At 50.7% G+C, this 13,698-nt stretch overlaps 1 protein-coding gene across 3 annotated transcripts in view; it reads right to left on the bottom strand.

Moving 5' to 3' along the window:
* Positions 1-255: 255 nt before the first annotated feature.
* The window catches only part of MRTFA (myocardin related transcription factor A), a 96,583-nt gene continuing 83,140 nt past the window's right edge, over positions 256-13,698 (bottom strand). For all 3 annotated transcript variants that reach the window (XM_085225921.1, XM_085225913.1, XM_010710671.4), the window contains 11 exons: positions 13,109-13,184; positions 12,282-12,443; positions 10,712-10,887; positions 10,090-10,245; positions 9,341-9,594; positions 8,836-9,007; positions 7,432-8,538; positions 6,191-6,322; positions 4,361-4,579; positions 3,910-3,970; positions 256-3,497 (listed from right to left, as the gene is read on the bottom strand). In XM_085225921.1, the coding sequence (XP_085082047.1) occupies positions 2,998-3,497; positions 3,910-3,970; positions 4,361-4,579; positions 6,191-6,322; positions 7,432-8,538; positions 8,836-9,007; positions 9,341-9,594; positions 10,090-10,245; positions 10,712-10,887; positions 12,282-12,443; positions 13,109-13,184 (3,015 nt within the window). In that variant the 3' untranslated portion in view covers positions 256-2,997. The remainder of the gene's footprint in view (positions 3,498-3,909; positions 3,971-4,360; positions 4,580-6,190; positions 6,323-7,431; positions 8,539-8,835; positions 9,008-9,340; positions 9,595-10,089; positions 10,246-10,711; positions 10,888-12,281; positions 12,444-13,108; positions 13,185-13,698) is intronic.

Raw genomic sequence — 13,698 nt, 5'->3', positions numbered from 1 at the left:
GGGGAGGGGCAGCCCTGCCACTCACTCAAGCTCTGCAGCCTCACCTCTAGCAGCAGGGTACCGGGCAGCCCACGGTGCTGTTAGGAGGCTGGAAGGAGCTACTTGTGCTCCTTCTGCCCCAAGGCCAGCTCTGGATTATGGCTTTGGTGGTTCTTCAGGTTTTGGAAGGACCAGAGAGCTCACCCACCCTCAGCTGGAACAGGCAGCAGCGTCAGGCCCTCCCACCAGCACCACAGAGAAGCTTCTGAGCACGTGGCCGTTTGGAATTTTTTTAATAAAATGTTTTTTTTTTCTTTCAAATATTTGTAACTGAAAAAATAATTCAATTTAAAGATCCATTCTCTCCCCCATTAACTTGTCACTCTTATCCTTTTCCAGTTGAATACTCGCTCTGGATCCGACACCCCAACACCATCCGTCTCAGACGGTGCCGATCACCCCTCGCCGTTTGCTGCATAGTGGAAGGGAGAGTTCGTGCTAGTCAAATACACGTTACAAACAAGTAGTGGTTACAGCAGAAAGATTCAGGATTACATTCAAGGTAGAGGCAGAACATCAGACTTTTTGTTTCTCCCAGTGGGTGCAGAAATGTATGTCCAGGGGAATACCTCTTCCAACAAAGAACTATTGAACTATTATTCAAACAAATAATAGTAAGAAAGCAGAGAACTGGGCTAGCCTGCTCTGGGCACATCTTGGGGAAAAGACCTCTATTTTCTGGGATGAGACGCCCCGTTCCACTGCCCTTAGCTACCAGGTTATCGCTGCTGTGCTGGCAGAAGCCCTTTGTGCAGAGGGCCCTGGCAGGCTCGCTGCGTTCCTCAGCTGGTTTCAAGTACATTGGGCCAATGTAATGTATTCCTACAGCTTTTGCAAGGGGAGGAGGGTAAGCAAAGGCGAACAGCAGTGCATAGGAACTGAGCCTTTTGCCACTCACCCAGGGGAAGGGTGAAACCAGTAAGGGGCGCTGGCAGCTCTGCCAGCAAGGACTGGGGGCCCCGGCCCAGCACAAAGATCCATAGCTGAGTCAGGCCTGGGGTGCAGGTGGAATGCTCCCACCTTCTGTAGGAGCAAATTGCACTTGGATACTTTCATTCTTTATTTGCTGGTTGCCACTTCGTGATTATTTGTACCAAAGAAATCACGCAGGTGTTTCTTTTTGAGGGAGCTGCTACTCTCTGAAGGCTAAAAGCAGCTGATTTTGCTTGAGTTTGAGGAAAAGGCAGCCTCATTTTTCCTCCTTAACATGTGAAATACTTCATGGAGGAAAGATCTTCCTGCCCCCTCCCTGCTCCCCTGCCATACTTTTCTCCTATGCTGTCTGCCTCCTGTGCCATGTGGTCCCATGGCCAGTCAGCTGTCCTGGGGGGGCTCTAATACTGTCCTTGCTCATATCTCAAAGCAGAGTCAGGGCCCGTGCTGCGAGAGCTCTGCAACATGATTTCTAATGTGCTCCTGCCTCTGCTCCCCTGTGCCAGGTTCCTGCTTCCCAGTACACACAACGCCCAACCACCAAAATCGTGCTGGGCCTGAGAAATGAGAAGTGAGGAAGGCAAGAGTGGAGGGAAAGGGCAGGGGTGGTCCCCCAGTCCCAGTTACTGGTTTTTATGATGGGACTGGGGCTTGGGCAACAGAAGGAGTGGGGGCAGAAAGGCAGCTGTCAGCAGGCATCCCCCACAAATGATTAAGAAAGTGGCTCCCCATGTAGCTGACAAGCAGATCAGGCTCAGGAAGGCAGGACTTTCTCCCAGCTGCACTGCAAGTGTGAGCTCAACCAGCTGCCAGGTCAGTTCCTGACAGTGAGTACCGTGGGGCTGCAAGTGTACAGGAATGGAGGTACCAGGCCACAGCTGATTGCTGTGTTTGCCTCTTAACACTGAGGTGTGGGCACAGCAAGCAGAGACAGAAGCCCATCTGTTCTCCTCAGAAAGGGGCCCCCCACAGTTGCACTCCTGAGCTAGCACAAACCCTCTCAGCAGTGCCTCTTCCCTTTCCTTGCTGCTGAGGCTGACATCCTTCCCTCCTTGGGGCTGGAGGGCAGTTTTGGAGGTGGGAGGAGCTCTTCTTTACACCTGGGTCACCTGCTGCAGGGAGGCAGTAGCACAGCTGAAGGCAGGAGAAAGATTGCACGTGGCCCTTAATGATATGTTACTTGATGGCAGCTGTGCCCCTCTGCACTCCCCGGGACAGTGGGCTGATGCCCTGCTCAGCTTGGGGGCAGTGAACAGAGTGGCTGCAGGCTGATTCCAGGCAGAGCTGGAGACCTGGGTCAGTGGAGGACAGATCTAACCTGGATTTTAGCACCTTAAAAGTCTATTTTTGCAGCCCAAAGCAAGTGAAGCAAGTGGGCAGCCTTTGCCAAGCTCAGCAGGACTTAAGAAACCACCTCAGAGAGTACCAGGTTGGTGGGAAACTCCGGTTTCCTTTGGCTGTATTTGGAAAAGGTGCCTGTTCTGCCTGTTCCTTACAGCCCTGTGGCAGAGGTGACCCCTGACGGATGGCACAGGGGCAGCAGGCAGCCCTCCTGGCAGCTCCCTCCTCTGTGCCCTGCTCCAGAGGTAGAATAATCCCCTTCCGCAACCATTAACTGGGGCAGCTTAATGCCCCAGATCTGCCAGCAAGGAGTGGGATACTGCTTTCAGAAGGGCTGGGGTCCGGTCGCACACTGTCTTGCTGCAGGAAGCATTTGTTACCTGCAGCTCTATGCCCACATCCTGCAGGAGGGAGCGGGGCTGCCAGCTCTGCTCTCGACCCAGAGCTGCAGCCATTCTCCTGACCTCACTGCTCTGCTGGCAGTGGTTTAAGCCATGGGTCTGCCTTTGCTGCTACTGCTGGCTTCATAGAGGAGGAACACTGTGGGGAGAGGAGTATGGATACTAGGAGCTCCTTTTTTTTTTCTTTTCTTTTGTTTCTGGGGTTTCTTTTGGTTGACTGGCCTCTTCCCCCTGCATGCCCGTGCCCTCCCGCACCCATTCCCTTCAGTCTCTGCTCACAGAGTTACAAGCACGAATCCCAGTGCAGCTGCAGATCATGTCCATCAAGGAAGTCTGTGGAAAAGAGGCTGGGAGCCGTGGTGCTGAGGGGGGCCAGGCTCATGACAGATCCCCCTGGCAACTCCAGCCAGTCCATGCTGTCCAAATTAGCCTCAGCCAGATCCAAGGCTATGCCCCCGGACGGCTCGTGAGCAAAGTGCAATTCCGAGGTGTCCATGGGTGAAGGCGGGTGGTCCAGGATGGCCGAGCTGCTCAGCATCTCACTGTGGAGGTCATCGATCAAGGACAGGGGCTCAGGCCCGTCGTGGCCTGCCGTCAGCAGCGGGAGGCCGGTGCTGCTCTCCAGGAAGTCCTCCAGCCGCCCCACGGGCACCGTCTGCCCCAGCGACACCGGCACCGCCAGCTCTGAGGAATGGTGGCTGCTGGGCGGTGAGGAGCAGGCCGGGGCTGCAGGTGGTTCTTTTCCAGCTGGGGATGACTGATCCTTGAAGTCAGCAGAAATCTCTGCAAGGGAACAAACACGCCAGCCAGTGAGGAAACGCGTGGCCAAACACCGCAGCGATCCCTTCCACCCAGCATGGCAACCTGGACCCCCCCCAGGACCGAACCATCACTGAGCACAGACAGGGATAAGGAATCTGCCCATGCCTGCGTTCTGCTGCCTGAAGGCAGTTTGTGGTCTGCCCACAGGGAACCCAGGCATTGGCTCAGAGCAGAGACGTGCCCACAGCTGATGCAGCACAGCAACCAAGAAGCTTTTCGATCCTATTAATGCCCATCTGACATCTCCCTTGGTGCTTTAATGACTGCTAGGGACACAGAAGCAAAGAGCTGGGTCATGACACGTGCTCCCGTCAGTGCTCTATAATCCCCAGGTCAAACCCACTGGCTGGGAAATGCAGGTTTGTCTCCTTACCTCCGCTTTCTATGAGAATGTCAAACAAGTCATCCATCTGCTGGCTGGAACAGCCATTCTCCTAGGGAGAGAAAGCACAGGATTAGCTTCTTATTACAGGGGAGCTTCCCTCCAGCAAGACGCTTGGCTGCTGGCTCTCCTCCCTCATCCCAGTAACGGGGCTGTCACTGCAGGGACAGCACACAGAGGCATGGCACCAGACTCCTCCATGATCCCAGGCTGCTACTGGAGGTGAAGGTGCAGTCAGCAACTGCTCTAACACCCACTGGGCACTGACCAGTTTGGGATCTTTACCTGGGCATGGGATCTTCCCCAGCCCCTCCAGAATGAATTTCAAGAAGGAATTCAGATAAGAAGGTTCAGAAGGGGCTGTTTTGTCTCTGTTCTCCTTCAGTGGCCCAGGTCAGGAATCTAAATGGAATTACAGCAGCACCTTTCCTCCTGTTCTCACCTGGGTCTTTGGCTGCTGCTTCATGGCCTCTTCATAGCCCGGTGGCTCTTTCAGTGGGACTGAGGGGACAGGGAGAGGTGGTGGAGGAGGTCCAAAAAGCGACGTATGCTGCTGCTTCTGCTGCTTCTGCTGCTGCTGCTGCTGCTGCTGCTGCTGCTGTTGCTCCAGGTCCATCTGGGAAGGGGAGGGGGCGGCAGGAGAGCTGGGCTGGGATGAGGGCTGTGCAGAGCAAAGACAGAAGGAATGATCAGGGAAAAGCTTATGGTTTCTTTAGCGACTGTCACACCTCCTCTTGCCTGGGCACTGCTCCTCTTAGCAGCCTGGCTTCTGTGCACTCCATGCACTATGCCCCGATGACACAGACTTCCCCTCAACTCAGCTGGAAATCTCTCGCTGATATTTTTTATGCTAAGACAACCACACCACAAACCGCCATCAGGCTGCTCCATGATGGGGAAAGCTTCATCGGTCTGAGTGGGGAACTCCTGGCACTTTGAAAGAGGACACTTCCCTTGATTTGTTCAACCTCCAAGCCAGGCCCTCTCCTTTATCCTCCTCTCTTCTCCTCCAACGCCTGATTTGGGGACACAGGCAGGTTTCATTAGCAGCAAATTCCACAGCCTGAGGGTGTGAAGATCACCAGAGCACTCAGCAGTACCAGAGGTCTCCAAAGGAAACCCCAAGTGTTGCTGCAGGAAGCGGAGCTGGTGACTCAGCTTCACCAGATGAATCAGCACACTGCTGCCCAAAAGAAATGTTACCATGTGGATGGGGTCTTTGCCTCTGCAGTGGTTACGAGTGAACCACACTGACACTTGCTCTGCCAGAGCAGTGATCCCCAGGCAGTTTGAGCCTTTTACGTGTCGACTACCTCATCCTGTTTTCCCTGGAAATCTCTGTCTTCTCTGTGGCTTCTGTGTACAGACGCAGCCCCAGGCGCCTGCCTGCTGAGCTGCTCTGGGGTTTGCTGTCTGCCTGAGAGGGGCACAAGCTTTCAGGGACCCTCTCTGGAAGCCATCGAAGCAGAAAGGCTGCAGGTTTGTAGGAGCTGAGAAAGACAATGTGTGCTGTGACAACCTGCAGGCCTGGCTTCTGACTCTGCAGGGAGGCAAAAGGATTTGGGGAGTTGCTCCAGATGCTTCCACAGCATGCAAGCCAAGGAATTCTAAGGGAAATCAGTTTCTTCATTTACCTTCTGCATTTCCTCAAAGGTCTCAATGTGAACTAAGGTACCGAGCCTTTGCAAAATGGGTGTCCCACTATGTCTATGCTAGAAATTAATCCTATCTTTTTATCCTTTCCAGGACCTGACTCAGAAATGACCCTTCAAAGTCTAAAAATTCTTTGTAGAAATATTTCTGTCTCTTAATTACATGGTAGAGAGCGAGCTAAGTCATCCCTGATGTGGGCTAGCAAGGGAGGAGGTGCATAGCAGGATGTCTTTACAGCTGTCACTTGGAGAAGGGATGATGCCAGAGGTGCTCTCTTTCTCCAGTCTGCACTGCACATCACAAAGACACAATGAACTGGTATGATCTCTGCAGAGCAACCACCTCTTCATTTCAGCAGCAATCCTTCAGGAATCGTGAGCACCATTACAAGCCCAGGCCGCCCACTCTGACCTCTCATTGTTTTTAATTGGTAGAAACCCCTGCAGAAACACTGGCTGGTATTTCACCCAGCTGTGGCAGAAGCTGCTTTGGGCCCTCACTAGTTGTGATGATGGTCTCTGATCAGGAGTAGGTGAATGTGTTCCCTCCCACCCAGTGCTACAAACCCTGCAGCAGGCAAAGGAAAACAAAGGGAAAAAGCAAGCAGGCGGCACGCTACCTTTCTGACAGGTTGGTTCAGGCCTCTGGGCTGCTGCTGCTGCTGCTGCTGTGGTGTGGGCTGCTGAGGAGTGCTTGCAGGTGGCTGACACTGCGGTTGGCTGGAAGTTTTAGTGGGCGATGATTGTACTCTCTGGAAAGAAGAAGTGAGAAACTGTTCCCCTGACACAACGTGGAGCTAATTGTGATTCTTAAAGGATTTATGAAGTCTGTTTTTCCTCACTCTTTAATCTTTATGAAATGCAATCATTCTGTCTTATCAAGCAGAGAAATCAAACTGCAGCAGGATTTGGCATCCTCAATGAGAAGGCAGTGCCAGGCTAACCCCCTTGGCTCTCCATGGCTTCCTCAGACTGGCAGCTCTGCCACAGCACCTACCGCTAATCCATGCATTTCTGGAGCAGCAGCTGGAGCTGCAGTATGAGGGGTGATGCTGAGCACTGGCATTTAGCTGATTTGCATCTCGTCTGCTGCACAGCAAATGCAGCCTGCTCAGGGCCTGTCACTGATAGCAGACACTGCCACTGCTCTGCAGCAGGCACAAGAAATGTGGCAGCAGAGAATGGAAATTTTCCCTGATTCCATGGAAGATGCTGGAGTTTGACTTATGCCATAAAGCACATTTATGCCTTCCTGGAAAAAGCTCTTAGAACATTTCTGCTAAGTGCTGGATTCATGCCAACAGGGGAATAGTGGATCATCGCTGATGAAAGACTCTGCTAGCCCTGAAATATTGACATGCATTAAAACAGAGCAGTCAAGATGCAAAAGTCTGCTCTCAGGGTCTGACTGCAGCTCTCAGCAGACAAAGTGATGTATCTATCACTCTGAGTACAATCTCTCCAATAAGGAACAAGGGGTGAAATACACCCTGCTTTTTCTAATGCCACAGGCACAGTTGTCCTTTCGAGAAGTAGCAAAATGTGCCTGCAAACCCTTGTCCTCCAAGCCTGAGATCTTGCCTCATGGGAGAGAGAATCGTGTGTTTTTGAGAGCGCTGGACAGCCTGTGATGCACAGACATGCATTGCTGTACACAACTCAGCACAGCCAAATTGCAGTCTTTATACTGCTCTGATGTACATAGCCGTGAACTACTAGCCACCATCACAAGTGTCTGGGCATTTATTTTGGCATTCACTTCCAACATAGGAAGTGATCCTATGGTAACCTAGACCCTAGCACGAAGAGGAAGAGGGGAACCCGACAGCAGCAGTGGGATTGGGATCTGAGCTTTGCCTACCTGTGGGGTCGGGCAGCTGCTCACTGCCTTCCCCTGGGGTGAGAGGCCCTGCCTCTCAGCGCTCTGCTTGGTCACGGTGAGGACGATGTGGGTCCCTGTGGAGTCGGTGATGAGGGTTGGGGGAGGAGTGCCCTTGATCAGGTCGCTCCCTTGCTGGCCAACGAACAGCCGCGGGCTGTGGGACTGGCACGGCGGCTCTGCTTCTGTGGCTGGCACCTCCTGCTTCACCATCACGGCTTTCTTTGGCACTGGGCTTGGGTTCGAAGTGTCCATTTGGCTAGAGGTTGGTGTGGGATTGAATTGGTCGGTTTGGCCACTGGATTGCTTTGCATACTGGCAGCTCGGGAAACCATTTTCACTCTTGACCTGGATACCAAACGCTACGGGATTGGAGGCGAGAGCTGTTCCTTCTCCCACAGCCGCCGGGGCTGGTAGCGACTGCTGAGCGCGTTTCTCCTGCTCCAGCTGCAGTCTGAGCATCTCAACCAACTGCTGCTTCTGCTTCAGCATGCGGGTGAGCTCCTCAATCTGTTTGTCCTTTTCCTGCAGCATCTGATCTTTGTCCCTAACTTCTGCATCCCTGCTGTTCCCTGTGCTGCACCGCTCCGACCTGGGTGCCGCGCTGACGCTGCAGGAGGCAGACTTGGAGCTCTCTTCCTTCACCAGGAACTGCACTGGAGACGCCTGCAGGGTGAGTTGGGTCAGAGGCGAAGTCACCATCTCTCCAAAGGTGTCCCCAGTGGCTGAATTCTCATCCCCTGTGCTCATTTGTGAGCGTTCTGAAGGAGTGGGAGAAACAGGTGGAGTCGAGCCGGTGCTGCCAAACTTCATCACGCCGCCACCAGTGACCGTGGCCACAACTACTTCCGCTGGTGCGATGCCAGTGGTGACTAGGGCTGGCCCCGTGCTCAGCCTGGCAGCTGGGAAAGCAACCACCACCTCAGCAGCTTTGGGGAGAATGGCTGCTGTGCTGGGCTTGGGAGTGGAGGCTGTTTGGCCGGCTGCGCCGTTCTGCTCTTGGTAAGCTCTGAGCCGCTCAATCAGTTCCGTCTTTGTGCCCGAGACAGGCAAGGCCCTCAGCTTCAGCTCTTGCTTCAGCTCTGCCACCTAATGGGGGTTGAAAGAGGGCAACATTAAGACAGTAAGCACAATAACCACAACTATTACCAGCTGCCAGAGCCCTAGGGCAAAGGAACAAGCTGACCCCCTGCATGCCAGCAGACTTGCATCTCAGGTCCAGGCTGCAGGGCAGCACTGCCAGCTGTTAGCCTTAGCTCCTACCAGTCCATCTCAGCTCTGCTCCAGGGCAGAAAGGTGACTCAGTGCTCACTCTCATCACTGACAATAGCAAAAAAAAACCAACAGTTCCAATTCCACAGGACTGAGAGCAGCACCGACTTTTACCTTCATCTCATCCAGGTTGGCAGGGAGAGGGCCTGGCTTGCCCACTGCAGCATTACTGTTTTGTCGCATCAGCCCACCGGAACCAGAAGATACCGAAGATGTGCTATTGACTGCAGCAGAGAGACTGCGTACGGCTGGGGCACTGGCACCAGTCTGCTGCTCTCCTGGAGGCCTGCAGGAAAAGAGAAACCACAGCCATCAAAACCAAGGCAGAAAGGCACTGGGGGCCCTCAGTACAGGAGCAGCCTGCTGAGAGGATCTGCGTACCTATGTATGCCAACAATCATACAGGTCCAGAAACACCCTAAGTATTAAAGCACGCCTTTGGCTATATCCATCCCTTGGCTATGCTCATCTCCAACACTGGCCCTTTCTGAGGCCCACTATAACCCAAGAAGACTGAGTGCATCACACCCGTTCACCACACCACACACATAGAACACAACGTGTTTGGTAATAGCACTGGGAAAGGCCTTGCTAAGAGAGCTACACCTAGGACCCATACTTTGGTGGAGCTGGCAGGATGGTCTGATAGTTGTAGTGCTGCTGCTGCTGCTGGTTGAGGATCTGAAGCTGGAGAAAGAGTTGCTGCTGCTGCAGTATTTTGGCATAGGATGAATCCATGGGAGGAGCTCCCTTGTCCTGCTTTTGGTCCGGGGGAATATACTGATGATATTTAAGCTTCTTGACTTTCGGCTTCAGCTCCTTGGCTTTCTTACTGCGCTGAGACTTCTCACTAGCAGACTTGGGCTGGCTTTGCTATTCAGAAGAAAAGAAGGAAGCAAATAAAAATGGATACCCTGAAATAACACAAGGCCCCACATAAACCAGAAAGTGCGCTGGGATTTTTGTTTCAAAATTCTCCACATTTGACCAAAGGGCCTTTCCATGCCTCCCTAACTCAAGCAATACTGCAGCCACAGCACCCACAGGAGCACTGTAACACCGCTCACAGCAAAGCAGCCATTCATCTTTCCCAGCACACCAGACCACTCGTCCATCAGGCTCACTAACTCATAAATAACACCAACTGTTTCAAAATGTTCTACATTTAGGACCCATTTCAAAGAAGGTGAACAGCTCATGGAATAGAAGAACCTATTAAATATGTTGCTCAAATAGGGTCAGAGGAAGACACTGGTATATAAGCCTTCTTAGCTTCTGTTAACATAGCACTTTCAACTCCAAGTCTTCTTCAGAATAATCATCTCATTTTTTTTCTGACTACACCAATGAAGAAACCATCCAGAATACCTTAATGAGCGTCGGTGGGGGCTTGGCAGCAGGAAGAGCTGCTCCATTGGTAAGACTGGGGGGCAGAAGAGGTGGAGGTGGCAGAGGCGGGGGTGGCTGTTCAGGAAGGAAAAGTGTTTCATTGGAGTCTGCACTAATCTGCAATTGGGATGTACCCTGCAGGGATAGAGAAAGGCATAATGAGTACACGTACAAGGAGGGAAGCATTTTAACAGAATGGTGGGAAGTGACCACTTAAGGGGAGGCAACAGACTATTCAAGTGATTGATTAGATTCCTTTAACCCACTCCATTTGTCCCCAAGAAGCACCACAACTTCCAAGCGCAGAGACGGAATCAAAGTCCTACACTTGCATGTCCTGCCTGAATCAGTTGCACACTTGCCCAGCCTGCCTCACCAGCCAAGACTGTCCCATTCCCCACGACACCACTATGGGCACTTCTGAATGACCAGAGAACTTCACCTGTGCCACATGGAGCTAAGACCCTTGTGAAATCTCACTGATTATGCTCCACCAGTGACCTTTTCGGAGTCTCTTAGCCTTGCATTTTAGGATCCTTTGCCATGAATCAGCAGTAGCTGTGAAGCTCCAGGGCACTGAAGGAGGCCACCACGTTCTCACCTGAGCTAGTGATGTGCCAGTGGTGCTAGGGAGAGGGTCACAAATCCGTGAGTCCATCGGCGATGGGACAGACCCCTGGGACTCATGGCTGGCTGGCTGTTCTGGGGAGAGGGCATCACTGCTGTCCTCGTCGAAGGAGGAATTGTCTGCAACCTTTGGGTAGTTCACCTGTCCAACTGAAAATACAAACATTGGCCATGGGCTTCCAAGTGGAATTAGAAATTGTTTCACTTGCCACTAGATGTTTCACAAAGAAAATGAAGGTATGGAGAACTGTCTCTGAGTTAAAGTATCATACAAAAAAGAGAAAATGAAACCCAAGTTGGATCCATTTGAAGTGTTTATATTCATCTCTGCTATCAGCAGAATACACAGATGTAGACTGGGGTGAACCACTTCTCTTGCTTCTCCACAAGATGAGATCAAGAAGCACAACATGAGCTACTCAAGCCAAACCCAGAGCTGAAGCAGGGCCTATTTGCTGACCATGTGGCACCAAAGAAAACGTCAGTCAGCAAAGGGCTGAGTCATGCTTTCTTTGGTGTTCACCCGAGGTGGTGGAAGATAGAATCACTCTTCAAGACAGAATCCTGAGTTGTCCTCTAGTCTTATAAGCAACAGGGTCTGTGGATTTAGTGGCCCGGACTGCTATTAACATTTCTGTCTGTCTACACATCCCACAAACAGCAACTTATCTCAAATTAATCCTGGTAAGCAGAAAATACTATCATTTGCATCTGTAACTGAAATCCATGGAGATGTGTTCTGCTCAGAGTCAGAAGGAAGCCACATCTCTAATATGCCATCTCACAAGCTCACTCTTTCTCTTCTTCAACCATGTCCTGTGCAATAGTTAAGCCAGGTCTTCCCCAGCACTGCCGTTTTCCTTTTTTTCATGAGAAGTACGCAGCCTTGCTCACAGTTGTGTCCCATTTGTCTTTAAAATAGCTGTGTGTGTTTGAGGGAACGAGTAACCACAGACGTGCACAAAACACCCAGTCTGGGGAGAGGGGAAAGAGCACTGCTGAGGCGGTGGGAAGGTTATTCCTCAGCATTCCTTACAGCCCTTGGAATGGCACTGGCATGATTTACATCTGTTCTGGTTTATTTTTAAAGAGGTTGGATTCTCTGAAGTTTGTAAGTTCACAGACAGCTTTTGTTTCATCACACCTGTTTGTATTCTGTCTCCTTTCCTGATCTGAGTCACTCAGTGGGTTCTCCCTGACCAAGGTTGCTGATATGTCAGTATCAGGGGAAACTTTTAATGAGAGAATCTAGGGAATGCAATCTACAGCAGTCTTTCAAGCCCTCAGGGGATGCAAACACTCTTGCATTATTCTGGGATGTCTACACTCATAATTTAATGTCCACAACATAATTTAACATCTCTCTACTATTATCTGTGCCAGAGGGCATTCTGTTTTGCGGAATCCTGGGGGCTGAAAGGCTCTGAGATGGGAAAATAAGAACAATGATGGGATTGCACTCCCTTAAACAGGCAGACAAAACGATAGGAAATCACAGACACTTGTGGGCAATGCCCTCCACACAGACCCTCCTCTGGCCTCACCTATTATAGCTTCCTTCAGGCTGGATTCCACAGGCAAGATGTTCTTCTCCACCAGCTCCATGGGACCTGGCCTCTGTGCTATCTTCTCATTGAGGTCATCTGCTAGCCTGGCTCTCTTTAGCTTCAGCTGCTTAGCCTGCAAGGAGGGTTCAGCTGAGGTCTCTGTTCAGGGGAAAGCAAATACAGTGGCATCAGTTCAACAATGACCAACCTATGTACTTTAGCAATACCTAACTTCTCTTTACAAAGGTAACTGTAGACAATGGTAGATAGCTGTATAGGAAAATAATGGCAGATTACACTAGATAACTACCTAATACAGAGATATTATAGATACATTATATATAATATCTAAATTGAAGTTATGAAGATACTATAACAACTCCTGTGACTCTAGATTAGGATAAACTCACTGTTCTCAAACTAATGTCACCTGATTCTCATTCATCTTTTCCCTTTCAGTTGTGTCCAAAGATGTGGTACTCAGCAGCAGGATAGTACTCCCTCTCTGAAACTGAGGTGCATATTGATTAGTTCAAATCTGCCTTCTTCCCACTTGAGTATTTTACAGTGCCTTCCCCTAGCAGAAGAGCAATGCCCATTCTATTTCATTGTGGCTCAGCTGCGCAAAACTGCACAATTTGAGTTTACATAACAGATTCTTCAGAGATTGTTGAATCTCTTCCAAGAAATCATGCCTGTAGCATGATATTCTGCCCTCTCCCAACTAATGGAAAGATTTGGGGGTTGGAGGCAAAGCAGAAAGCTGCCAAATAAGTTATGACAAATCTTATTGTTGGTGTCTTCCTGTTTCACGTGTGCTGTACCTTCCAGAATGTGCATCCTAACCAGCTCTGATCTCTCTGGCCGGGACCGGATTTTCCGTTTCAGATAGTCCTCTGTCTGCAGCAAAAACAGACAAGCAAAACCAATTTTAGTTGATCAGACACAGGAGATAAGCTTGGACAAACAAGAGAAGCAACCATCTTTAGTTGCTACTGAAATCTCAATAAACATTGAAGAAGGAAGGGGCGTATCAGAATCCCAAAGCACCACAGAGTGAGTTTATTCTGAAGATGACCTTCTGCTGGACATTCCCTCAGTAGAAAAGTGTACTGCTGCCCTACGGAACTGAAACTGTAAAGGATTTTCTCAAGACCAGAAGCCTTCTTTTTGCCTTTTACGTAACACCACTAGCTTATGCCAGGGTAAAATTCAAGATGTTTCCTTTTACACTGCAGCATAAATATATTGTTCCATTGTTCACAGCAAATACTTTCATGTGCTGTTGGCATTTGGCATGATTTGTGGTTCAGGCATATTCTTATTTAAAGACATGCTATTCATTAAGCTGCAGACCCCACGCTCTTCCTTGGCAGGCAAATTCTAAATGCTACAAGTCCCATTTCCAGAGCTG

Source organism: Meleagris gallopavo, chromosome 1, assembly GCF_905368555.1.
Source record: "Meleagris gallopavo chromosome 1, MGAL_WU_HG_1.1, whole genome shotgun sequence".
Lineage (NCBI taxonomy): Eukaryota > Metazoa > Chordata > Aves > Galliformes > Phasianidae > Meleagris > Meleagris gallopavo.
This window is presented reverse-complemented; position numbering and strand designations above follow the sequence as displayed.